Source organism: Micropterus salmoides, unplaced genomic scaffold, assembly GCF_014851395.1.
Source record: "Micropterus salmoides isolate LMB-PRFRI ecotype aquatic unplaced genomic scaffold, ASM1485139v1 Ms_hic_scaffold_15, whole genome shotgun sequence".
Lineage (NCBI taxonomy): Eukaryota > Metazoa > Chordata > Actinopteri > Centrarchiformes > Centrarchidae > Micropterus > Micropterus salmoides.
This window is the reverse complement of record NW_024040596.1, coordinates 14269337-14296139: the sequence shown is the minus strand read 5'-3', so window position 1 is coordinate 14296139 and position 26803 is coordinate 14269337. Positions and strand designations below refer to the sequence as shown.

Here is a 26803-nt window from a genome sequence, read left to right as displayed (position 1 = left end):
AATTTGTCGTGAACATGCACAGGGACACAATATTTCTGCTCTTGAATATTGACCTCTTGCTTTAAAACCAACCAATCTGAAGTGTAAAACACACAGTGAGTCTGTGGAAGATAACATTTTAATATTAAAGAGTTAAAACATACATGTTACATGTAATTGACTGCAGGAGGAACATTTCTAGATTAACAGAAGAAAACATTCATTTCTATGCAAACCTTTATTAGTTAACAGTGAAATACTCATTTAAGGGGTGGGGTGGTGGGAAATCCTCAACAAGTGATATTATATGTTTTAGAAGATCGGAATCAGCAATGATTTCTGGTCCAAAAAACAGCAACTGTTGAAGTTCAGACACTGATGACTTAGGAGAAATAAGTCAATTAAAACCATGTTACATTTACGTTACTATTTTACTCACAGAACAGGTAAATGGGACATGTGTCCGATATGTTAAAATGCTAAATGACAACAATGAGCTACTAAATAAGAGCATGTACATCATAATCTTGCCTACAGTAGTAAAGTGAAAGTCCCTTGTTTGTCCCTGGACTGTTTACAGTTTGGGCATTCTGGCTGCATTCAGACGCATGGACACACAGGAGGCTCCAGCTGCGTAACGCATCTCTTTAATCATGCCAGTCCACTGTTTCTTGTCATCTTCATACCTGGTAAGACAGTTAATACATGTAACTATAAATCACTGTAAGAGGAGAGCTATCAGTGCAAAAGAAAGTGAATGAAATTACATTGTTCAGTAGTACATATTCTAAGATATAATGCAACAAAATGAACACATACTGCCAAATGTCAATGATTTCACTGGGTGCACACTCTTTGTACTCGTTCTCCATCAAGGCGAAGCCTCCTACAGCATACAACAGCCCTCCACAGCTGACCAGGTTGACTGAACTCCTCTCCTGGGGAAACTCTGTGAAAGGTGACCACCTGCAACCAGGTGCACTCAGCTTAAAATACAGTCTTTTTTTTCTTGTCTTTAAAAATCCCAGCAAGACTTCCTTGACTTTTTATTTTAAATATAGATTTAAGTTGTAGTTCCTAACCTTGATGTTGGGATAAAAGACAGTTTAAGGAACAAGAAAGAATACTGTATGCCTCTTGAAGACTCCAAAAATACTTCAAATTAAGCACGAGGATGAAAAACCGGTCTGTGGTTTAACTGAAAAGAAGGGCCCTCTGTCAAGCCCCCTTCAAAAGCCAAGAAGGTTCATGCCCCCCCTACCCCAGCAAAAATGCTTTTTATTTTTATCAGTCATTAACAATACAGAATAGCCTTGCTAACATCATGTCACCACATGGATAATATTCATGCAACTTCACAACTGGCCTGAGGTGGCTCTATGCCCCCATTCCCCTTTTAATAACCACTGATTTGAATTTGAATTTGAATTTGAACCTTTATGAAAATTTGACTGAATTTCATTTGAAAATGGTTAAGTCATGTTTAAAAATGAAAATGGCGTATAATAACTTACAACCTGAGTAGCCTATTATTTGTATTGCAGCACAATAACCATCCATGCACAACACTTATGCATGGATTACAAATATACAATACTAATACTAAAAGCACATACTTGTTGGTTCCAAAGTCATAGGCTTCACATGTAGCTGTGAGGCCTTCTTCATTGACTCCCCCAGCGACAACAATCTTCCCATTGTGGATAACTGCGGCAAACATTGATCTGGGCGTCTTCATGGAAGCCACCTCCTTCCACTCTGACCTCTTGTGGTTGTATGCAAACATCTTATTGGTTGCTTTACTTGAGACAGAATTATTCCCAGCAAGGGTTAATGTGATGAGAAAATCATAATTTAACTTAATATAAAATGTTTTGGCATTGCAATCTTACTTGTCATCCGTTTTCCCCCCGATGCAGTACACCAGCCCGTTCTCAGACACCACACAGTGGCCGTGGATTTTTAAGGGCAGCTTTTTAGTTTCAGTCCACTTCATTTTTCTAAAAAGAGCAAATAAAGTAACAGAGAATGTGCTCAACAGTAAATGTGCATCAGTGTTTTCAGTAAGAAATAGATTTTACTGAATGAGTACATCCAAATGGTTTTTGTACTGAACTTACTCAGTGTCGTAGCACAGAACAGTATCGTGAGACTCGTTGGACTGTAAATCTTTTCCTGCTACAACTAAGATGAGGTTTTCAAATTCCCCCATACCAAACAAACACCTGGGGGAGGGCATGGGTGGCAGAGCAATCCATTCAGCGGTGAGACTGTCCAACTGAAAGACACATTTCAAGATGGAATTACTTGGAGTGTGTTCAGTACATCTGCAATACAAATGAAATGTTTATACCTGGTAGTGGTAACACTGCAGTGGGTGTTCTTTGTCCTCTTCGTCAACAAACAGTCCTCCCAATACATACAGATTGTTCTTCTTTGATATCAGACTGACGTGGTTTCTGGGGATCTGCTCCGTCATTGCAGCAAGAAAACATTCATTCTCCTGGGCGTTGTAGGCCACGGCAGCTGTGTCATTGATCATCAGAACCATGTCTTTGGCATACATGCCATATCTACGGTTATCATTCAGATAGCCAGGCAACTTTCTTTCCTCTCCCTCTTCACCATCTTGTCCCTTTATCTTCTCGGGCAGCTTCCCTGCGAAGGCTTCCTTTATGACTTTAATTATTTTGAGAAGCTCAGGGTTGGCTTTAATGAGGTCATCCTTCTCTACCTTTTCCTTGAAGTACTTCTCTGGGAGTAAACGGAAACGAATATACTCAAAGGCCTCTTCTAGGGTTTTCCCACGCTTTTCTTTGTCTTTCTTGATCCATCTCATGAGGGTCTCAAACACTGCCTCCTCTTTTTCAACATTCAACACATCTGCTCCGATAATGGCAAAGAGTTCAGGTGGAGCGAGCTCTAGGAAGTCCTCATCCGTGGCTATGGTCTCAAACCGATCTGCAATGTAATCTCGAGCTGCCATTGCCAGCCTGGTGCAGTTCAGCAACAGTCCCAACCTGTAGATGGCAAGGCAGTTTTTATATGACAGCTTCTTCTGGAGGTAATTCACACAAACTGTGAACACTGAGGGGACCTGGAAGCGATTGGCAATGGCCAAAATATCCTGCACATTGTTGTCGTTGATGTCAATCTCTGCCGAGTACATGTAATTTACAATCGCCTCCATAACATCGGGATCCAGGTTCTCCAGGACAACCTCCTTTTTGTCTGCTTCCTTGCCGTCCTCTGAGAAGTACAGCTCTCGGAAGTAAGGACTACAAGCTGCCAGGATAAGCCGATGGCAGGGAATGCTTCGCTCTCCAATCTTTAGGACACAGTCAATCAACTTATTCTCATTCAGAAGCTCTTTGAGTCCATCCTGCAGCAAAGTGGTTTGAAACAGACGGAGATCTTCCCTCAAGCCTTGGGGATCCATTCTGTCAGGACAGGAAGTGGGGCAGCTCACGGCAGATTGTCCTAGCTGGTGAAGACAGAGAACTATAGGCAGCCAGGTCTGAAGCCTCTTCAATATAACCGTGCCCCCGCTAAATATAGCCAGCCACCCCATCCATGAAGAATTCAGGTTGGCCAAATCGGAGAGCTCACACAGCTGTCATAGAGTAAAAACAACTGTGGAGCCCTGTCACCCTAGTGATTAAGCACAACATTGTTGTATGGCCACACAGAAATAACCTAGAATATTTTCACTTAATTTAGTCCCAAATTGGGTAAATACAAAAGAAAATACAATTTTAAAACAAACTTCACACGATGGCAGGACTATTTGTTCCAGTACCCTACTTTATGTGTGCACAGATATTGTTGGCATTTAATACAATCGTGTATTCTAGGAACATCTACACATGGAGTGAATCACAATTCCCTGATAGCAATGACCACTTCACAACAGTGTGATTCAGTATTTGTGTGTGACGCATCCACAGTATCTAAAAAGTAGACAGGGTCAGTGAACAGCTGCTGCCACAGGAGGTGACAGTCTGTCCTCTTTTTAGATTTTTAAAATACTTTAGTGCCTTGTGCAGTTATGTGTTCAGCTCATTGTGTTCTTTCCACATACAAATTAATTGTATATGAGGCACAGTACAAACCTACTGCATTAATGTTATTGAAAGGCAAAAAAAAAAATGCACTCCAATATCTACTTAAATACATTTAATAGCTTTAAATAAACTGCATTATATTTCACATTCTAAATCACTGCAAAAGTTTTGTAAAAATATCCCCACCATAAATATTTTATACATGTAAATTGGTATTTTCTTTTTTATGAAAATGTATCTACACATAAACTGTACAACATTTAACCTACCCAATGAATAAATGTACTTTTGCCTTTATAGTCACAATATGTACAGAGAGCACACAGATGTTTCATCTTATTTCAGCCCATAACTTCCCACAGTCCTTGGAGTGTGAAGCCATCCTTCAGCTTTTCAACGGCGAGGCCCAGCTCCTCGGAGAAAATTGGCTCACGGTCTTGTTGCTTTTGGAAAAGCCCAAAAGATGTTATTATGATAATGCCACATACTATTCAACATATTTTACAACTATAGCGGGACATAAAATTTTATTGTGAGACTTTACCTTATTTCCATCAGCAAAGTAAGCCTGTAGGCAAGCAACACACACAATTCATACAATTAATCAAAATAACTGGGACAAGTCTGTAATGTTATTGTTGTCCGATGAGCATTACTCTGTACAAACACGAGCACTAGGCAACAGAAATTTATGTTTGTTCATTATGCTGAAGGGCATGCGCTAACAGCTATTCTGAGAGTCTGAAAACTAAACCATTAACTCCCAGAGGACAAATGAGTATAAGGGTGGCACACTCACAGTGAAAGCATCGGTCTGCTCATCGGGCTCAATTTCCACATCATCCGCAGGCTGTTCCACTGTGAGTTCTTCCAACGGCTGGGGCTGAAATCATTGTTAGGACAAACAGCGCTATGACAACAAGATCAGCTTAACTGGAGAAAAAACAAGCTTCAATGGGTTATTTAAAACATTTACGGAAATGTAGATTTAAAATAATCAGCTGTTAAAATGACAGTTTTAAAAAATGTACATGTAGAGTATTTTAAAGTTTGTTGCCAGTTTCAACAGTGTACACTTTCTGACATATTTTAATGTAATACTATTGAGGTGATGATTCTAATACTGTGCATGGATGCCTACCTTTTCTTCCATTTCATATTCCACTCCAAAGATGGGGTTGGCAGAGTACACCTTATGCAAAGAGTTGATTTCCTTCAGTGCATCTTGAAGCTTATCCACAGGGTCAATCTTAAACCCCAGCACATAGCCCCCACTCTAAAAAAAAGAAAGGACAGTGTGTTTGTGTATTACAAGCAACAAAACCTGAATTACTGGTATTAAATCACTATACAGTGATCAGTTCAGGTGAATGTGAGTAGAGTAAAGCAGGTTACCTGGCGTGAACTCTCGATCACCAGAGCCAAACCAAACTTTGAATCTCTTATTCTGATAGACCACTTTGGGGAGGGGGAAAGACAAAAAAATACAATTAAAATACATATAACCTCAAACTGAAAGTAAAACAATATATTTTTTTTTACAACAGAAATGCAATCATTAGTAGCAGCTCATGTACAAAGGTAAAGTGGTGTCTGTCTATGACTGAAGTGAAACTACCTCAGTTCAGCCTGTATGTTATCAGCAAAAATACAACAATAAATAATCACACAGGGTTCCCGTCTTGCTGAGGGGCTCCTTAGCACATACAGTAATAGATGGTGTGTATGTTTGTTATGACTTTATGTGAACTGGGCTGGTACATAATAATTGTTTTTTAAGTTATGAATACTACTATCTACATTACAGTATCTGGGCTTGCTAGTAGTTGCCATGGACATTTTCTATGTGAGTTTCACCCATTTACTTGACAAGTCAGGTAAAAAGTGAGGACTGGATAGGTAAGGTTATTTAGTGTACTGTACTTACAATCTGAAGGAAAGGAATGCTGACATTGAAGCTCTCGTTCATATTTGCGTGCCACACAATCCGAACGTTGGTGATAAAGAAGGTTCCAAGGTTACCCTAAAAGAAAGAAGGAAAATGAACTCTTACTTTTACTGCAAACTAAATATCTCCAATAATCACTTCAAATTATCTGCCATGTATGAGATGTGGACTCTTTAGGAAGAATTCATATTCAAGCAACAATGTAATTAAATGAGGAAAATCACTTGTTACATTGTTAACTAACATTTTCATACAACTACTTGTTAAAAATGACAATGGAAAGTACACACCTCAATACATTTGGGATGTGCAATGTAAAACTTCAACTCTCCTTATGTAGAGCTAGTTCAGTTTAAGTTTGAATGTGTATGTTGTCTGAGAAATTCTAAATAGGGGTGTACCTGATCACTGGATAAATTCCAAACTCCATTAATTTTATCGTACACTTGCTCCCGGGGCAAGAGTCTTAGTTGCTTGTTTTGAATAAGAGCGGCTCGCAATTTCAGGTCCCTGTACATTTTAGATGTCTCATAGGCCCTGTAGCAAAAAACATTACCACATATTTAGTAGGACATACAGTATATGGAGAATGTAATCTGTAATTGAACATTACCTCAGTGTTGTTTTACCTGTGTACAGCAATGACGGAAGTAAAGAGCCGCGGACTTCCTGGAACCACATTTGTGAAAATGAACTCAAATCTTGTGTTGTTGGACTTTGTCAAGATGTAGAGGGCTTCAGTTTGGCCTCTCAATTTCTGGAAAACAACATGCAATTCATAAATTAGCATTAACATTTATTATTTATTTCAACACCATGATGTAACAATGTTGCCGTTACTGGCTTTGTCCTTGCATAAATTAGATTGAAAATGGTTTTCACTTTAAAAGTGAATTACTTTGGGGCAATCAAACATTTGTTCATTTAAGAAGCAGCTATGATATAAACCATATATGTGATGAAATAGAAGAATCAAACAAATACTATATATATATATTTAATAGTTATAGAAATAAAAAAAAGGTTTACTTACTGAGTTAGCTGTCCTTGTTGTGATGTTGATGATGGAGTTGTAGCCCACAGCTGACCAAAAAAAAAAAGAGATTTGCATTTAGGTTTGTTAGATTTTTCATATGGTTTAATACTTCCTCTTATAACACCTCTGACTTCTAACCTCTAACATGCACTGCCTGTGCTCTTCTTCTTCTATCCCCTACAATGATCTTGTATAGATTGCACTTTTTGTTAACTCTTACTTCCTTCCATAGGTATCTACCCCATTGATGTGATATGTACTGTGAGTTCTTACTAGTATTTATTGCTGCTCTTACTAGTATGTTTTGTCAGTTGTAGATCTGTAGTTGATGCTCTGTTGATGCTTGTATGTTGTTCCTCAAATGTAAGTCGCTTTGGATAAAAGCGTCTGCCAAATGAGTAAATGTAAAATGTAAATGTAAATACTTGGCTTTTTCAAGTCATCTCGACTGTGCTTCGTTAATATAATATCTGATAAGTGTCTGTTTATTATTCTGTTTTTCAGTATGCTTTCCATTGTCTTAAAGCACTCAATATTACTTGTAGTGCTCATTCATTTAAACACTTTTAAATAAAGTTGATTCAACATAAAACATACTATACAAACCAACATGAAAACAATCTCACCAAATGGTAAAAGCTATTGGATTATTCTGAAATTGGTGGCAATGGTCCCTCACAACATTTTTATATTTAGTTTATGTTTAAGCTAAAAGGAAAACTAAACATACGGTAAAGTCATAAAACCGACAATGAAAACGTTTTCAATACTTTGAATATGGCCACATAATGCCATTTAGTAAGGTCATTTAATGCCATGCATTTCCAAGAGAGGGCAGAAACATTCAGCTGCTGGTGGAGACAGACTCAAACAATACAACAAATAAATTATAAACCATGCAGGTGTACTCACACAAATTGACTCTTGGTAGGGCCAAAGAATGCCAAATGATTCTCAGGTTTGTTACTAACAGTCGTCCTACAAAAGAGTGGACATCAGCAGTTATTAGGTGACCCGCCACACACAGATTACACAGATAGTGTTAACCTTAAAGTTACTTAACGTTACCTCGATCTCCGTTGTTTCCTTTCGTGTCTTCTATAGAGTCAAGACAGTCTATTAGTGCTTCTCCTGGACGAGTTTTCATTTGCCTGTGTGATAGATTTGACAGATTGATCAGATAGATAAGTGAACGCTGAGGTTTAATTTAGCTAACTTAGCTAAGTGTATCACAGCAGGTTACAGAAATTTAATGCTAACGTTAGTATTCAGCTAACGTTAGTCTACGGCATAAAACTAAGCTCCCGTAAAACGTTTTTCACGACCAAATATAAAGCTAAAGCCTTGTATTTTAGAAGTAACGTGATCCAGCAGGTGAATTATATCCTTTATCTGACGTTAACTTTGGTTAGCCAATTAACGTTAGCGTAGCTGAGATAACTAGCTGGTACCATAGTGGAATAATACGGATTTCAGTGCGGTAACATCAACGTACTGTGCTGTTATGTCGAATCTAACGTCTCTGTCTTCCCAGAGAGCATCTAAAACAGATGCCATGACTGCAGTTTATTACTCTCTCGGGTTACCGTAGGTTAGTAATGTTTACTAGCTTCCTATCTCTTTGGTTTACCAGTTAGCTAACACTGGCTAATCCGAAAAAGCCTCTCTAGCGTCATAATCACCATGGCAACAGACGGCAAGCCAAAGGACAAGACCGTAGACATGTTCCCAATCTCAAATTTGTACAATACATTTAGATACATCATAAATATAAGTATTCCGACCTCTAAACAGTACATCAGAACATTTTTTGTATTCAACAAGATCAGAACAACATACTAAAACACAAAATGTATTAATTTAAATTTAATATTCTTGTCAAGTGCAATGTATCTTATTATTTCAGAATCCCTGTGAAACATTATATATTATTAAAGCTGATATAATATTGCCATTGTGTAATATAATATTGACAGTGACATGTTAATAAGTTGAAAATTACTTATACTCTTAAATGGGCATTTCAGTACATGCCAGTATGTCACTAAACTCTCAAATATTTCCATTTCTGGTTGCAGTAGAGCTCAGAGATATGTTTTATGGGGGGCATTTGCTTGGTGAAACATCTGTCCTTCAAGTCATAGTGTGCTATAAAGATGTATGACTGTGGTGTGGAATGCTCCAATGGGACTCCTAATTAGTGCGTGATTAAAGGCATGTGTACTACAAAGGCCTACCAATAAAGATGTTAAAAACACACGGACAGAGAAAGATAAGTCACACTTGCACATATAATACTTCATGCAAAATGTGCTTCACATTAGAAAGAAAATACAAATCAACTTTGTTATACAGTTAAATTTAGGTTATTTCCATAATTAAAAATACATTATGAATCAAAAGTTTCTCAATACAAATCTATTTTTCTCATTTTATTTACTCTGAATTTTCAATAACATTGTTTGAGATTAAACTGCATCTTCTATTACTAAATAAATAAACTAAATAATAAGCTTAATACAACACATACAAAATAGGCAACATTATTTTATATTTTATTATTTAAAACATACAAATCATTAATTCTGATATACACACACTGCCCGAATAGAGAGGCCTTTAATAGATGGTTTTCAGAAGGGCTTAATCTTCATCTCAACATGATGTTCACAGTAGACCTCTGAAAGCAGTTCCCAGTTACCCTCTATTGCAGCTGCCAGTTATAACTCAATCGACATATTGTAATAACAACAAACAGAACACACACAAAAGTACTCCGCAAAATCACATAAAAAACAAGGTAAACAAACATCTTATTATTGCTGTCTTGCTAGAAATATATTTAGTGTATGTACTGCATGAGGTAAAGGAATGATCTACAGATCCATTTAAAATGTAGTAACATTTTTGTAGTTGTGAAGCCAGAAGAGCCAGACCCTGAATGTAGAATTTCTTCTGGTGTATCAAGCACAATATAATTTCTTTGAGGTAATAAAGTCTGTTTTTATGTAGAAGTTGATCAATTAGTCATTCATTTGGGTTAAAAAAACACCAACAGGATTTGATTCCATTGATCACTTTTTAGCAGCATTTTGCTGTTTGATCAGAAAATGCATTTGTGTGTGGGGACAAAAGTCAGAACAGTGCATTCAATTTTCTGAACATGACTGACAGAATGCCTCACAATCAGCGGATTGTAGAGTAGTAAATTCCACTTTCTTCTTCTTCTTTTATCCTGCTGGTGGACAAGACAGTAAGTGAGTAAGTAAGTATATTATTTAGAAAATAAATAATAAGGGAATGTGACCATTTGGTGTTTAAAATGTACAAAAGGTACCTGTTCTGAATAGAACACAATTCTCCTTGCATTCATCTTCTGTTTCGTAACGGTTATCATTTCCACCACAGCCTCCATACCAAAATTGTGCACAGGCATTGGCCTGCTTGTCATAGTACCACCAGATGCTATAGTTCCGGCAGGTGCCTTGGTCCAAGCTGAGGGTACAGCGGGAATTAAGAACAGGGGCTTCTGAAGAAAAAAATGGTGTATGAGATCCATGTTTTCCGATAAGTACTTGTGTACTCAATGAGAATAGGCCCTTTTCACAGCAGATATTTTGACATGTCATATTAGGAAAAGGACAGGTGTTACTAGTAACATTAATGATGGCTCTGGTCCCTTCAAATCTCCCAGTAAGCCAAGCAGCTAAACGCAATGAAGCCATCATAGATTTTATTATTTACTCCTGTGCTTTCCCTACTTTGACATGTCAAAATCTCCTCTGTGAAAAAGCCTTATTGAGCAGGAGTGCAGAACTTACCTTCAGGCAGGACTGGACTCACCACAGGCTGCGACTGAATAGCGTTTAAAGATGAATCTGAGCGCAGTGTTGATGAAGATGTTGCAGATAATGATGAAGACGTAGACGATGATGAAGATGATAAGACCGCCTTACTGTAGACGGAGCTTTTCTCTCTCACAGGCAATAAAGATGTTGTTTTGTTAACAACAGCTGTAGTACTGCTGCCTCGTGCATGGGCTCTCAAGTCTAAATCTTCACCATCATCATCTTCATCCAACACCTAGAGTAAGACGACAACATAAAAATGCATCAGTATTGCAATGAGTTTTGTACCATCAGCAAAGAAAATGACAACAGTGTAGAATACAGAATGAGTTTTCAGCGAAGACCTGAACAGGGAGAGGATCCGCACTGATGGGCAGCGTGAAAGTGTCTCCACGGCCTCGGCTGTTGGTGTGTCTCTGATTTTGGATGTCCTCTTGGTGATTGTAACCATTCCCGTTGTTCCCATATCCATTGTTTCCATAAACATAACCATTATTGCCGTGGCCATTATTTCCCTTGGTGTTCTCTCCATGTCTGTTGTTTCCATTAGTACCATGCACATGCCCATTGTTGCTGTTCCAGTGTCCATTTGTAATGTGATTGTAAATAAGGGCGCCATTTTCATCTTCACAGAACTGGCTGACGAGTTTAGACTCCAGTGCTGAAAAGAGAAATTAAGAAATCAGTTAACTTGGCAAGTGTATATTTTAATGAACATACTGCTGAAGGTATAATTACAACATCTGACTACGATTGTCACCTGTTAGAGTGTTGAAGTCGTCAATAAGGTACATGTGTTCACTGTCGGGGTCAGAGGCAATGAGGTTGAGTTCTCGCAGGAACTCAGCCTGCGTAGGATCAGAAGAATTGACAATCCCGAGGGCGTACATCTCGATGTTTGCAGCATGCGCTTCCCTCACAGCTATGTCAAGTTTGATAGGCTCCCGTTTGTCAGCTTGACCGTCAGTGATGACGATGGCTACTTTTCGGACTCCAGACCGAGCGCCGAAGAAAGCCTCCTGAGTCGCCTTTCTGATGGCTGTGCCAGTGTAGGTGCCCTCACCCATGTATGGCATTGTCCTGATTGCCTGCTTAACATCCTGTTTGTTCATGTAGCGAGCCAAATTGAACTCCAAATGGACATCCAGACTGTAGAGGACCAGTCCGATTCTGGTGGCATTGCGTCCAACTGTGGTCCGGTCCACCAGCCTGGTGACAAAGTCCTTGATAATTTCAAAGTTCTCTGGGCCGACGCTCTCTGAGCTGTCGATGACGAACACAAGTTCCATTGGCCTTTCTTTGCACTTGATGCCACATCCTGAAAACAATGAAATACTGTCACCACTTGACAACTGTCATATACTCTGGTTTACTGACCTACATTTAAAGCTGCTCTAATCAATATTTTTATTGTAATAATAAAAATAAGAATGTGTAATGTGAAAGGGGATCTTCACAGTGACAAGTGATCTGACTACTGCTAGAAAAAAGTGTAGCTTGTACTGTATAATATGGTGCTGTCAGAATCTGAACCAAACCATTGAGAATAATTTGAGAATAATGAGAATAATAATTTGAGAATACAACACCTTTCATACTTTTTCATACTTTGGCTCTACATACAGGCCATTTGTCAGTTCAAAGATATGTCCAGTCTTATTGCATATTATACACTGCCACATGCTTTCCCTTTGGAAACCAGATACTTATTCACGATTATACCAATAACCTAGATTTGGCTTGTAGTCTTACCGCAAATTTCTTTGATCATCTTAATTATGTCTTCTCTCTAAAAAAAAATATGAAAACATTTTTATTAGTACAAACGTACAACACGTTGATAAATTGAATGTTCAAACATTGGTTGAACTGATGAACGTACTGTGAGGCCTGGGTCTCCTTTTGCTCCTGGCCTTCCCTGGGATGGGAGAAAAGTTGAAAACAACATTACTGTTTCCATATTGTGTTATTAAAAATAGCTCTATCTCATAGGACTGTGATGTAGATTAAGGTGATGGATGTGAAATTAATTATTTTTATGTAAAATTAATTATTTTTATGTAAAATTGAATTACTATCAAACAGCTAATCTTTTTTGACAGTATACTTATTCTCATAGACTGCATATACTGCACACTGTTCTAGATTATGAGAGGTACAGGATCTAGTCTTGCAGTGACACTCATTTCTAGCCCATTTGTGTAACAGCCACACAGCAGAAGCCCATCTGAAGAAAATGTGCCCCTTCTTTAAAGGTCTCTCTCACGTTAATCACCAGCAGTTTGTTTTAATCAATCTCATTCGTCCAGGTAGTACATTGTCAAGTAAGTGGAGTTTATAATCTGTTCTGCTTACCCCCTCACCAGGGACTCCAGGATCTCCCAAGTCTCCTTTTGTACCTTTCATTCCCCTCTCACCCTGTAATCCACGATCACCCTGTGACAACCGAAGAGTAATTCATCAGTCAGAGACCAGTTAATCAGATATCAATAAAATGTTTGAAAGATAAGTGTAAATCTATCACCTTAGCTCCAGGAAATCCATCTCCTCGAGGCCCTCTAGGCCCAGTCATACCTTGAGATCCTGGTTCACCCTGAAATGAGATTTTACTGAATCATAAAGGAGTGTTCCAAGCTCTTGGAGGATCATAAATTATTATGTTTTGTCCTACAGCGAGTTTGTCAGGAAGTTATATTGAGTAACATGTCAACACCGACTGAGTACATCATATTGCTTCGCTCTTACTGTGAACAAGAAACTATAAATATGAATAAATCCCGATGAGCTTTGCATGAATTGCATGAAAAACAGTAAAACAGTGGCAACCTTTACCTTTGGGCCTTGAATACCCTCTCCTGGAGGTCCAGTTGGACCAGGAGGTCCTGACCTCCCAACACTACCCTTGAAACAAATGTTTAAAAGTTGTCAGACCTCTGGTTTATGACAAAAACAACCTGCAAACTTGCGCATTGTAAATAATCATAGCAGAACATTTATCTTATTGTCAAAGGTTTAATTTGTGTAGGTATTAGCTATGATTCAGATGAGAATATTAATTAGAATTGGATCAAGGTTTAGGTTAGATAATGTTTCTTACAGGTGGTCCTTGTAATCCCTCTCCAGGTGGGCCGGGCAAACCTGGCAATCCTCTGAAGCCAATGTCACCCTAAAAATGATAATGAAATCATCAAATGCATTGTGAGCATTCCCATGCAAAAAAAGACAAACCAAAAGACATATAAACACAAACCTTGGGTCCAGGAATTCCTATCCCTTCCAGGCCTGGCTCGCCTGGGAAGCCTGACATGCCTGGAGGACCCTAATATAAGCACATAAATAAGTTCAGACCATGCCAACTTGCACAGGACTCCCTGCTTCCAGAATTTCAGTGTGCAAAATGTTGATGATACACACCACAGGGCCGGGGATGCCTTCGCCTTTTGGACCAACTGGACCTGGTAAACCCGTATGACCACGGTCACCCTGGTTAAACAGAATTTAGTGATGAAGACCAACAACATTATGCTGATTAGAACAATATGGTTAATAAATGTTCTAAAAAATAAAGGCTACAGTGTTTACCTTTGGACCAGGTAACCCATGGCCTGTTTCCCCAACAGGACCAGAGGGACCAGCAGGGCCTACATCACCCTGGAGACAAGACAATAAAGTCACAGTGATGAAGAATGGCATCAATGTTTATGCATCACATCGGACCTTATCTGGCAGTTCTTCTGGCTGCTTGCTGCTTGTCAACCTCTGTGCCAAGAGTTTGATGATGCATCTTTATTCATTTACCTTTGGGCCTGATATGGACCGTCCTGGCTGCCCTGGCATGCCCTGCTGGCCTGGTAATCCACGTTCACCCTAAAGTGGAAGTTGGCAAGAGACTTAAAATCTAATTCATGTTTGTCTTTATTTCAACAACAATTGTGCTGCCAACCACATGCAGAAGATTTGTCTTTTGGCTCTATTCATAGGTGCTTACACTACTTCATCACGGAAGCTATCAAACCACAATAAATTCTTACCTTTGGCCCAGAGGGTCCGGAGATCCCAGGAGGCCCATGTAACCCACGGATGCCCCTCAGACCCTGGTCACCCTGGGAGGGATTGCAGCACACATCATCGGATTAACAATTGTTGTCATTTAAATTCTGAACTACACAAGGATGTGTAACCTAAAACATACCTTCTCCCCTTGAATGCCAATTCCTTGTGCTCCTTCTGGACCTCTTAAACCAGGTAAACCAGGCTCCCCCTAAGAGAAGAGAGGTAGATGAGATATAGAAAGAATATTTTTTAAACCCACCACAAATAACTCTGGAAACAAAGGAAAGGAACGTACAGTTCAGATACTACTAGGTAGTGGAAGTTTTCCACAAAGTTGGCATAATGTCCTTTACCTTCTGCCCTGGAGCCCCATCCTCTCCTGGAAGACCATGCAGGCCACCCAAACCAGCTGATCCAGGCTCTCCCTGTAACAGTAAAATTGTATTATTAGATTTTTCAGTACAGTGGCACTCCCCATATGTTATTATACACAATAACTATTGACTTGTTCAGGACATAGGCCTACGTTGTCTTACCTTTGGACCAGGCTCACCAATGCCTCTCTCTCCTGGAGCTCCCTGCTCTCCTGGTAAACCTTGGTCTCCCTAGGAATAGAAATAGCATGGTGACACACAGTATACTGTCTGTCCAATCTGATGTCAAATCCAAATTACCGTAAAGTTACAACTTTTTTCAAACCACAAAAAATACTCAAAAATCTAACCTTATAGACAGTTGATTTGCAGTAACGGTGTAAATTCAACTTCTGTCCTTTGTCTTTTGTACCTTGTTTGCTACTTGTTTCATACAACAGGAAACTTGGGATGATTAAAAAATCGATTTTGACTCGTCCTGCTTCACAATGATGTGAGAGGACAGTATCAAATTGTAAAACTAGACTGACCTGTTACAAAAGTTAACTATTGTGCCAGCTCTCTCTCTGACCTTACAAGCACATGCAATCTTGCATTTCATACAGTAGGTTTCTAAACAAACCTTAGATCCAGGTAAACCCTCTCCCGGTGGTCCTCTGATTCCTGGTGGACCTCTTGGACCCTCGATTCCCTGAGCAGTGATAAAGATTAGAGGGACTTCAGTGCAGAATGTCCTGTAACTCTATGTGTCAGTGGGACATTGTGAAAATATAGATGAACCTACCTTCTCTCCCTGTATGCCCACTCCTGTCAGCCCAGTTGGCCCTGGAAGACCTGGAGGCCCCAATTCACCCTGGAAGTAAAACACCTTAGTCAGTTTAATACAGAAGTATCAGTTTGCAGTAACTCCCTTGACTACATGTGTGCATATGTTACCTATATAATCAATATCTAGCAATAAGGTGTTAATAACAACAAAACCTTTAGACAAGACATTATTTTCACTGTAACGTCGGAGTGAGCAGATGTTAGAATAGTGGATGATATAATCGTAATATAAGGCTAAAGGCGAAGTGTGGCACCAGAAGAATGATTGTACAGAAAAACCAAGCACACAGAACTGAATGTTAATTTCATGGGTTCGGGTTCGTCTTAATACATTTTTATGTTCTCTGTTCATTATTCACCCCGGTCAGTACTAACATCTCCTCTCTCATCCCCTTCCAGATCTTTACCAGATCGTTCATTGTGCTTTATGGCGCTCCAGCCTTAGATCAGTGTTTGCCTGCCTGCGAATGATCTCCACCTGTGTTTTTGGGCTTGTTTATTTTCAATGACAACTTAACTGTTGCTGAAACTTGTTTAAGAACAAAGACCAAGTAAACTACCTCTTTACCTTAGCAGTTCTGCCTCTGCATCCTGCTTTTGGATCCTCAATAAAATTATACCAGGACAGTCACACTTTACTTTTACTTTACTCAAGAGTATCCTATGCACAGTGCCTATCCATTTTGGCAGGAAATAACCAGATAATTTAGAAACTGCATTAATAGTACATGAATGGTCCTTTCCATTATAGCACATAAACCATAACCCTCGTTATGTTTGACTGAAAACACAAACCTGATTACTTAAAATGTAAACGGTAACCTGGAGTGTCTGACCTCTAGTAGCCCTGTGGAGTTTCTTTGTTACAACTGGGTCCCTGTTTTGCTTGCACGTGCATGCATGTGGGTGACACAATTCACATTGCATGCCAAAGGTTTCACACAACGATTAACAGGTAGTGGGAACAATCCAAGAAACACTGGAATCTGCCAGCAATGCTAATGAAAACAAAAAACGGCACGCTAGCAAACATGTAAACAATGCAGGTTTTAAAATGTTTTTAAAAATCTACTTCGCAAATGTTTTATTTGAAAGGAAAGGCAGACAACAAGTTGGTTAGACGTCAGTGACGCACACAACGTGCTTTGGTGAGCAACACTGAATGTAAACATGACTTTTGTTAGTTTACAAGAAAACTTCACAGGGCTCCTGTAATTAAAATGACTGAACTTGTATAATCTTATCTGTAGACCTGAGTGTTTGCAGTATTGTTCTCTTTCTTAGATGATGAATTTATAAAACCAACCATTTCTCCTTTGATTCCTGCACCCTGCTGTCCCTTTGGCCCCCTGGGTCCAGGAAGCCCGCGATCCCCCTGTGGAACAAAACCAGGTCATCTCTGTCAGTTACATCACAGCCACTTGCCGTTGGTTCACAGCCAAGTCTGCATTGTTCTCAGTGAAGGGAGAGTATGGCAGAAGAGCACGTTGGCTCCTGTTACCCTCTTGTGGTTGATCAAAAAAAAGATCGTACAAGTTTTTTCCTGTCTTTGTTAGTGAATTATGAAGTGAAGAAGTTGCTGATGGGAGCAGCCTGAACAATATCCAAGTGTAATGAAAATGAAGACATGAGGTCCTGATCATACTAACTTTTCACTTCTCATTTTCCAAGAGCTTTTTTTAACAAGTAAAAGTGTGCTTACATTTCTTTACAGAGAATCCTCAACAACCACATATGCTCTTTCTATTGCCAATTTTACCCACAAGTGTGATCTTGTGAGAAGATATTGATGCAATTCTTTTCACTCTTTTTTGGATAATCTCACTTTTGTGGTTAGATTTTTTCTATGCTGCTGCACAGTAAGACATGCTGTTATTAGTAATTAGCTTCAGGTAAATTTTATACTTTAAGCCATATACCATTGTGCCCATTCGTGCATATCTTGTCAAAATCTTGGATGGTATTTGCGTCGTGTATTATAAAACATGACTTCACATAGTGCAGCATGTTGCAGCATGGTGAAAAAAAACACAGTTTTTACAAGCTTAACAGATCAACATAGTGAGTAGTAATGCTAGAGTGAACACCTGAGTTGTGAGTCAGTGAGCTGGAACAGAGTGAGATTTGGCTTTGACAGATGCAGGCCATGAACTGCAGAGTGACCTCCAGTCATGATATCCAATGTGCTTTGTTGTTAATGTTTTTTGGGGGGGGGTCTGAGAGTTATTTCTATAAGTAATGTCAGCTACACCCAAAGGATTCTAGCAACTCATACATGCCATGTTTATGTACGTAGGTTGTAAACATGGTCAAACTGAAAACAGTTAGTTTCTGATGATTGATAATTTGGATTAAGCAGTTATAATTTATGATTGTTTGTTAACATGGTAGAGATAGGTCCTGCTAATCAATTAATGAATATCTGTAGTGTCTAATTTTACATTGATATCAGGTTGACATTCAGCATAGGAGCAACAACAAAGACTAATTTAATTTAGTAACTGAATCAAAGGAATGATTCATTTCCAGATGACCTTTGTTGCATGTCATCCCCACTGCTCTATCATTGCGTTTCCTGTCAACTGTATGGAACTATAGGGAAAATGCTACATCAAATGAATGAGCCATAACCTTAGAGAGTGTTAGAGTGTAGCAACTTCTGGTTCTTAAGGTATTTCCTGACTACTTTAATGTAATTGTCTGCTTAATTTAGGATTTAATTACTTTTCCGGCAGCATTGTACATGAGATGTATGCAGTTTCACACACCTTCACTTCACTGGGGGTTAAGTGCTTTGCTGAAGAGCACCTTGACAGAATAATTGATATATACGTAAAGGGATAGCGACGTCTTTGCTTACCTCAATCTTTCTATTTATATTTTTGAATAAAATGTCCATCCTGGCTAGTGTCCTTGAATACCATTGACATGCTCTTTTTAAATGTATGTGGTCATGCAAGTTGAAAAATCTGGACTTGTTCAATGGATGACACATTTTTGACTAATGTCATAACAAATCATCAACAGTGCATGAGTTATGTAAGACAGTTCTCTGCAACAATTTAACTTTTATTGATACTTTTGAAGCATTACTTGATGAACAACAAATTACTCATTGTTGTGTACTTCATTTGTAACTCATGTTGTGTTGTATGTAACGTTGTTTAAGTGTTCAGACTTTTATGAAGAATGTCTCTTGCTGGTCGACAAATAGAGAGCATTGTGGTATGTTCTAGTTTTGACCTGGTCTCCAAAATAATACCTTCAGTCCGGGAAACCCCTCTCCTTGTGGTCCTTTTTCCCCTTGAACACCTTGTGGTCCTTGAGGTCCCTGTAAACAAAGCCAGAGTGTACAATATGTCAGCCAAACAGTGTCTTTATAGGCTTATGGGCTTTCTCAACAGATCACATTTTCCACTGAAATAAATATGGACATCACAGACACAAAAACATCCAACAGTTTGCCATAGCACAGATTCTGTTTCTTCTTCACTTACAGGAAGGCCAGGTTCACCAACTCCAAGAGGACCAGGAGGACCTGGTCGGCCCTGGAATCCCATGTCACCCTGCAGATTTATATAGTTACTTTATATATAAAAGAGAAACCCAAATATAAGCAAATTGAAATTAAACACTCACAAAGTGCAAGAGAATATTTAGAGGATAATCCATTTACTTTTGGTCCAGGTAGTCCAATACCAGTTTCCCCTTGAATTCCAGGAGGGCCAGCTGGGCCACGTTCACCCTGTAATCACAAACAAAATAAGACTTAACACTAGTGTACATTAAATCTTCAATCATGTATCAATATGGCAAAAGGACATGCGTCTTGATAGACAGGAAGTAGCATGTTAAGCTGGGAAATTCTGATTCTGAATATACCAAAAAGACATGAGTCCTGGACTGTTAATTAAGTATCTTTGTCTTTCATTTATTGTGTAAAATCACTATGTTGCACCACTGAAAAGTTCTACGACCCTCCAAACCAGCAGCTGAGCTATTTTTAGCCAAATTTGATCAGAGCACAGAGTAATGTTGTATTGTTGCACAGCAGCTCTAAGTAAAGGTAAACCTAGGCCATTTATAATATCTTAGAAATGAGAGAATGAGTTTGGGTTTTACTTAACATAGACATTTGTAAATGAACAATTGCTCTGGGGCCAGCATTCGCCTCTTCTAATCAGTGTTAAAGTTAGTTATTCTGGAGCGCACGCACACACAAGCACACACACACACACTCCTTTGAAGCTGAAGTTAATACCGTAATCCCTTTAGGTGTTGTGTAATAGGGTATAGTGGACAGGATATTTGGTTCCTTTCTGCAGGTTGGGATAAATAAGAGTCAAACTGGAGCTCCAGTAATGTCTCAAAGTTCAAAAAACCCCAAACAAAGGTATATAATAACAAAGAACTGTTGGAAGCTCTTTACTCCATCAAAGTTTGGATTAGTTACAATATTTGCTTGGCTTTTACCTAAAACAAATGCAGAGCCATGTAATCATTTAGCTTGTTTTAACAGAATATAATATATAGTTTCCATGTGCCATTTTAGTGCATTTCATGTAAATTTAACCTGAACTATTAATTAAAGTGTCACCCTCTTTTGATTGTGAGTACTTTGGAGAGGCACACTTGAAATTTCATATTTAAATATGGATTTTCTTCTAGAAATACAGTATATATAAATAAAATGAGTATGTAAAAATTCTTTTTTTATGGATGATCACAAAGTATACTACATAGGGACCACCCAGAGTCCTGTAAATCTTTGCAAATGCTTCCTACATGTCCTCACATGGCGAAACACTGAGCATAAACTGACTTTCCATGTACGTTTTTAACTGCAGGTCTTGTTGGAGAAGCTGACAGTCCTGTAGGCTCTTTCTAGTCTGTGTTTAGAAACAGGATACAAGCCATTAGGAGAACCTGTAGTGAGATTTTTGCTGATGGTTCATTTGCTGGTGAATAACAATAATCATAGGGAAGACTTTGGCTCATTGCCAAATGTTCACACAGGGGTATATTACCAGACAAACAGACCTCTTTGCTGCATGGAAAGACCGGGGCGATAAAGCTCCAAACTCGTGTTTGAATGAATCATGAAAGGAAATGTAAAGGTCACAGCAGATGTGCACGATGAGGTAAGTAAAAGTTGTTCAAAAGGAGCTGACCTGCTTTCCCTGAGGGCCCTCTGGCCCAATGTCTCCATGTGGTCCTGGTAACCCCTGGGCAGGAACAACATACAGCCATTAATAAAGAAATATCAGGAAACATTTGGACATGTGTGTGTGTCAATCGGATAGAAGGAAATAATGACAAATGATTCTGCAGCTGTTTTCTTTCATATGAAGATAATTTTCCTCTAGTATTGTCTGCTTTTTAAAACAATATAAAGTGTTAACAATCAAAGACAAGCTCTATAAACATGCATATTTTACTACTAAAATATTACTGACCTGCAGACCTCTAAGTCCTCTTGTTCCAACTGAACCCTCCGGACCCTGAAGCACATCCCACAGTGAAGAGAAAGAGTGCAAGATCAAACACAGTATGTACAGTAAGTAGGAATTATCCAACTGGAAACATAATATTTAATATGTGTAACGTCAACGGTGCACTCATACCCGGTCTCCTTTGATTCCTGGAGTGCCACACTCACCCCTCTCACCCTGTGTATAAAAGTATTGGATAGGCTTGAGTTGTTTCCAACAAATAAAAAGTTATAATTTACATTAATTTCAATTACCTACCTTCTCTCCTTTGTAACCCGGTTTTCCCTGCAAATCAAATGAATGAGTGAACAAACTATATACAGTTTTGAATATTTTTTACATTTTGGTCATGAATAGTGCAATTTACCTCAGCACCCTCTCGCCCAGGAAGACCACTTAGTCCTGCTTCACCCTGATATGAGAGAAAGTACACTACCTCATTCTATCAATGAATAAGAGTTTATACAAGCTACTGTTAAGTAAATACATGAACACAGAATAGACAGTCTGAAAATACAGGTATAAACTGGTATAGAAGAGAAAAAAAAGAAGAAAAAATAGATGAAAAAATGAAACCACTGTCACTGAAAAGGCATTTTAAAATTAATATGTATAAGTCCCATAAGTGAGTTGATATTAAATAAATTAGCTTTTTATGATTATTCATAATGTATGATGCATATTCTAATAATTTTAACAGACTATTTTAACAGATTAGTATTTCATGGCTAGTTAATATTCACAATATGTAGCATTTTTTACAAGCATGAAAATGGACAAAACTACAAAAAGTCACATAGTCAGATTAACATTTGTGTATACTCAAACACCATCCATCCAACTCCATCTTTTTACTAAGGTAAAAAGATGCAAACTATAGCACTATAGCACAACTATAGCAAACTATAAAAAATGAAGGATGTGACTGTAAACCAGACTTGGTACAGATATGGCAAATGCTCAATCACTGATGAGGGGTGTGTAGGTGGAATCGGGGCGGATGTGGTCAGAAATATCGTGTGCCACAACATCCAGTGCAGTAAATCCAACCATCTCCACATCTCCAGGGACTCTAAGGTCACTAATGGGCATCACCAGTATTTAAAGGGAGGTACAGTAACATATCGTTAGGGTGGCAGTGATAAGTGTGAAAATAGGGCCCAGTGGGCGAATATAAAGAAAATAAAATAGTACCTAAAATCAAACCTTGTCTACAGGAGATGGGTGAAGAGAAGGAAGAAAAGCCATGAGTAGTAACAGAAACTAACTGCTCTGTGTAAGTAAGGGGCAAACAGTTGCAAAGCATGAACTTAAATGTTGTCATATGGTAAGTCAGTTTGGTTCATTACACACGAGTGTTTACATTTGACATTTTCAACTTATTTCTTCAAAGAGCACTATAAAGTTTGCCACTGAACAGATCACCACCCTTTTGGACTTGATTAAATTATATATTCATTGGTAATGATACATTGTGATGTTGGTATGGCAGTCACAGTGTATACTCTGACAATTTCACAGCACCATATGTGACTGACAGGCAAGAGCAGTAACCCCACCCAGATTCAAACCCGGGTCTACGGGCTACCAAACATACAACTTGACCGCAACGCCAAAGAGCCAGGCTCATTGGTATGGCAGTCACAGAGATTACTCAACCGTAGTGACGGTGGTCTGTCACACAGATAATGGTTTCCATGTGCAGTAAAGCCGGTCATGTATTATTTTATGAGCAAAAATATTATAAGGAAATGCCTTAAATAATATCATTATTAATTATTGTACGTATCTGTAACAAATTACTAGTACCTATGTTAACTATTTGCTTATAAACATTCATTCTGTACAATTCAGATATTGGTTGACCCAGCTCAGGAATCCTTACAACATTTTCCAAAATTCAAACATAGAATGTATGTGTGGGGCACTCAGGAAATATTATTTGACTCCTGAAAGAGCCCACCACCTAAGAAATTCATAGTTCATATGTCAATGAGCACGCACCTTTTGCCCTTTAAGCCCTGGGGCTCCATCATCTCCGGGTCGACCTTTTTTCCCCTAGAGAATGAGACAAAATCAGGGTTAAGATGTATTCCATTGACATTTTGTTCTCTTCTTGGTGAGTACTAAATATTTATTGTTTGAGAAAGACAGAGGAGGGGAAAGGGTGATGTCTGAATGTGTGTTAAGTATGTACTTATGGATGTGAGGGCTGTATGACAGCTGAAGCCATATGTGGGCATGAGGTGTCTTGTCCACAGGATCAGGGGTCATTCCCTTGAGCTGCACCTGGACAGTGTGTGTCAGTTGCTATCCACCAGGAATCGCTAGTTTGTGACCATTACACTAATGAGAGCAATTATGAGAGCCTCCAAGTCTGAGTGTAAGAATTTGAAGAATCTCTCTGAGTAGAAAGCACCTGGTTAATGGTCATGCAGCTGTCTGTCAGCAACACGATCATCTGGTTGATGGTTGCTATCTTTTATCTGAGGAGGGGGCTTGGGTGGAAGTTTTCATATGAGTAAATGGGAGCATCTTCTCTTAGCATCATACAGAAATGTGTGAAATCTGGTACTCCTTACTAAGGTCATTCTATCTCTGTGTAATTTACCGTGGCAGTAGGGGTTGTATTTGTGATTTATGGTGGACAAAGGTCCAGTTTTATAGGTAGTGGAGCTCCGAATGTGGTGCCTCTGGTTTCCATGGCAGACAACTTATGTTACACGAGAAATGCACAATAACTGGCTGAGACTGGACTCGAGTTGCAACAAACATGTATCTCTGGGAATATCACACCACTCTCTCTCCTCTCTTTTTCCTGTTGCCATAGATTTACTTTTAGAATGTGGGACAGGATCATCTTTCCACTTACGCTGCTTGTGCAAATGCCTGCAAGTTACACTGTTGGGAAAAAGCAATTAATTATCCTGACTGTTCAAAACTGCACAATTACCTTTCCTAAAATATCAGCAACATGGTAGATTTCTCTGCCTAGACGGATTTCAGGAATCCTTCCTTCTGACAAACCCACTTCCGACACTTCAAAGGAAACTTGTCTTTGTTTGTGGGATATCTAGAAAGGTTTGGGGCTAAATACTCACCGCAGGCCCGCTTGGCCCCCTCTCTCCTTTCTCACAAGTACATGTCTGAACCAGAGGGCACTTAAAAAAAAAGAAAGACACATTTGCTAAGCTGTAATTCTATACATTCAAAGTGGGCACCTTCACTCAATTACACATTTTTAATGTCAAAAGATTCTATATATGAGTTGTCAACTTGTAACAATACTTACTCCTTCATCAGCCAAGCTGATCTGCAAAGAAAACAAAAGCTTATTATTATCTGACAGAATTTGAATTGTAGCAATATTGCATCAGGCATTGCTGAGTGAAGCCGATCAGTTTTTTCATTTAATGTAGCACAATGAATGCCTGTAAAACTACTTCATACAAACAGTAGTTTGGGGAAACCAAAAATATAGGCACTTAAAATTGAAAGAAGAAAAACTGATAAAGACAAAAAACATTCCTAAATACTTCAACTTTAAAAACAAGTCCTTTAACAATAATGACTTAAACCAAGTGACAGAAGAATCACAGTTTAAAATCTAAAGTTATTTGTTACTGTATAAAGAATATCACTTTTAACCTCCTTAAAGGAATGTAATGTGAGGTTGCAAGACAAAGGAAATTCTAGGGGGATATGCATATGCAGATGTCATGCAGTATTTTCTTAAAGCTGTGTTTTCTTAAAACCTTATTAGCCAGAGCTGTCATAGACATTTTTTTCATTTGGTTCTCCAGAGCATTGCCATCATTCCATCTCTTCATGAATACCTGAACAGGCCTGTCCATGTGTCAACTCTGAACAGATGCTTATTTAAAGCAAACACATGACCTTTCCTGTCAGTGCCGCCTTCAAACAGACAAGGATACTCACAATCTCAGTGGCGATTTTTTCAACAATGTCTTCGTCCTGCAAATTATGCAGGAAGCGGGAGGCTGGGGAACTGGCGAGTTGACGGAGTTGGGCTACATTGGCTGCCTCTTTGGCTGCCCGGGTGATGCCCAAAGTGAAGAATTTGATGCCCTGGTTCTTGGCATCCGCAACAGCAGAGAAAATGTCAGGGTTCCTGGGGTGGGAAATGCCATCTGTAAGCAGCACGGCTACTTTGATGCTACCATGGCTGGATTCCTCCAGGTAGATCTTGGTCATGTTGGTGATGGCGTAGGTGGTGTAGGTGCCATGCCCGATGTAGATGATGGGAGCTGTATGGGTCTTGAAGTTCTCTGTGCCCCTCCAGTCTCTGAAGGTTTGCTCTATTATAACATGACTGCTGTACTGCAGTAGAGCCACCCTCAAGCTCAGTCTGCGGCCAGTCTGCAGCTGTACCCCTTGGAGTCTGTCCACCACGTTCATAGCTAACTGCTTTTCCTGCTCGTGATTGTCCTTAGCACTCTCAGAGCTGTCCAACAGGAAGGACAGCTCCAAGCTACAGTCCTCATCTAGGATAGCTGTGAGAATACAGGAAAGGATGAAGGACTCCCTATTGGAAACATGTTTTACAAGTGGTATTACTTTGACTAAGTGACTACATTATACATTACTCAAAAATTATGTATTTGTTTCTTACAAAGTCCTCATACATAGGGGGGAAATTGTAGATGAGCGATAACAAGAATACAGAGTAAGGCATAAACAAGTTCAGGCTTATCCTTTGTTGGTCAGCAACATGATGATGAATTTCGTGCACCAAAAATATATTAATTCATTGTATTTTTCATTCATTTTCTTACCTTGTCCGTCACGAATATTTGCAGCCACAAGTTTGGTCCTGGATTTCTTATTTGTTTTGGTCTCTTCATAAAATTCTTGGGCCCAGACACTGGTCAGTGCTGTGACCAGCAGCACCGACGTAAAGGAGGGGAACATCCTCGCTCCAGCTACGGAGAAAAAGGGCAACAACAAGTCAAAATTGTCCACAAAAGTCCTTTGCATGAAACCAGAGTGGATGCATATATTCGATCTGCTAACTTTCTGAACATTACACAAAACATTTTAAAAGCCAAACTAAATTGCTGAATAAAATTTTGTCTTCTCATTGACTCACAGTACAACCTCCTTTGAAAATGCTGCAATTTCTGGTATTTCAGTGTCGTATTTTGAGTGCAGCCCAAAATA

At 39.0% G+C, this 26803-nt stretch overlaps 3 protein-coding genes across 3 annotated transcripts; all 3 read right to left on the bottom strand.

Annotated features, from left to right (window-relative positions):
- Nucleotides 1–102: 102 nt before the first annotated feature.
- klhl41a (kelch-like family member 41a) lies at nt 103–4042 on the bottom strand. Its single transcript, XM_038720481.1, has 6 exons — nt 2333–4042; nt 2100–2257; nt 1872–1979; nt 1596–1781; nt 799–945; nt 103–665 (listed from the first exon to the last, which is right to left on the bottom strand). The coding sequence occupies exons 1-6, from the start codon at nt 3548–3550 to the stop codon at nt 554–556; spliced, it is 1929 nt and encodes a 642-aa protein (XP_038576409.1). The 5' UTR covers nt 3551–4042; the 3' UTR covers nt 103–553.
- Nucleotides 4043–4140: 98 nt separating this feature from the next.
- On the bottom strand, nt 4141–8698 carry bbs5 (Bardet-Biedl syndrome 5). The gene is made up of 12 exons (XM_038720483.1): nt 8523–8698; nt 8096–8178; nt 7940–8005; nt 7025–7074; nt 6621–6748; nt 6393–6528; nt 5971–6066; nt 5439–5501; nt 5185–5319; nt 4843–4926; nt 4588–4611; nt 4141–4486 (listed from the first exon to the last, which is right to left on the bottom strand). The coding sequence occupies exons 1-12, from the start codon at nt 8582–8584 to the stop codon at nt 4385–4387; spliced, it is 1029 nt and encodes a 342-aa protein (XP_038576411.1). The 5' UTR covers nt 8585–8698; the 3' UTR covers nt 4141–4384.
- Nucleotides 8699–9588: 890 nt separating this feature from the next.
- On the bottom strand, nt 9589–26554 carry col28a2a (collagen, type XXVIII, alpha 2a). The gene is made up of 36 exons (XM_038720470.1): nt 26419–26554; nt 25562–26136; nt 24915–24935; nt 24724–24783; nt 23627–23680; nt 21990–22034; nt 21881–21907; nt 21755–21799; nt 21587–21631; nt 21302–21355; nt 19807–19875; nt 19628–19696; nt 19393–19461; nt 17437–17505; nt 16087–16155; nt 15925–15993; nt 15465–15533; nt 15282–15353; nt 15068–15136; nt 14907–14978; nt 14674–14742; nt 14458–14526; nt 14290–14358; nt 14126–14194; nt 13973–14041; nt 13708–13776; nt 13400–13468; nt 13231–13311; nt 12758–12793; nt 12628–12664; nt 11636–12193; nt 11436–11536; nt 11220–11399; nt 10849–11110; nt 10365–10556; nt 9589–10265 (listed from the first exon to the last, which is right to left on the bottom strand). Exons 1-36 carry the CDS (start codon nt 26552–26554, stop codon nt 10258–10260), a joined length of 3696 nt encoding a protein of 1231 aa, XP_038576398.1. The 3' UTR covers nt 9589–10257.
- Between the last annotated feature and the right edge of the window lie 249 nt (nt 26555–26803).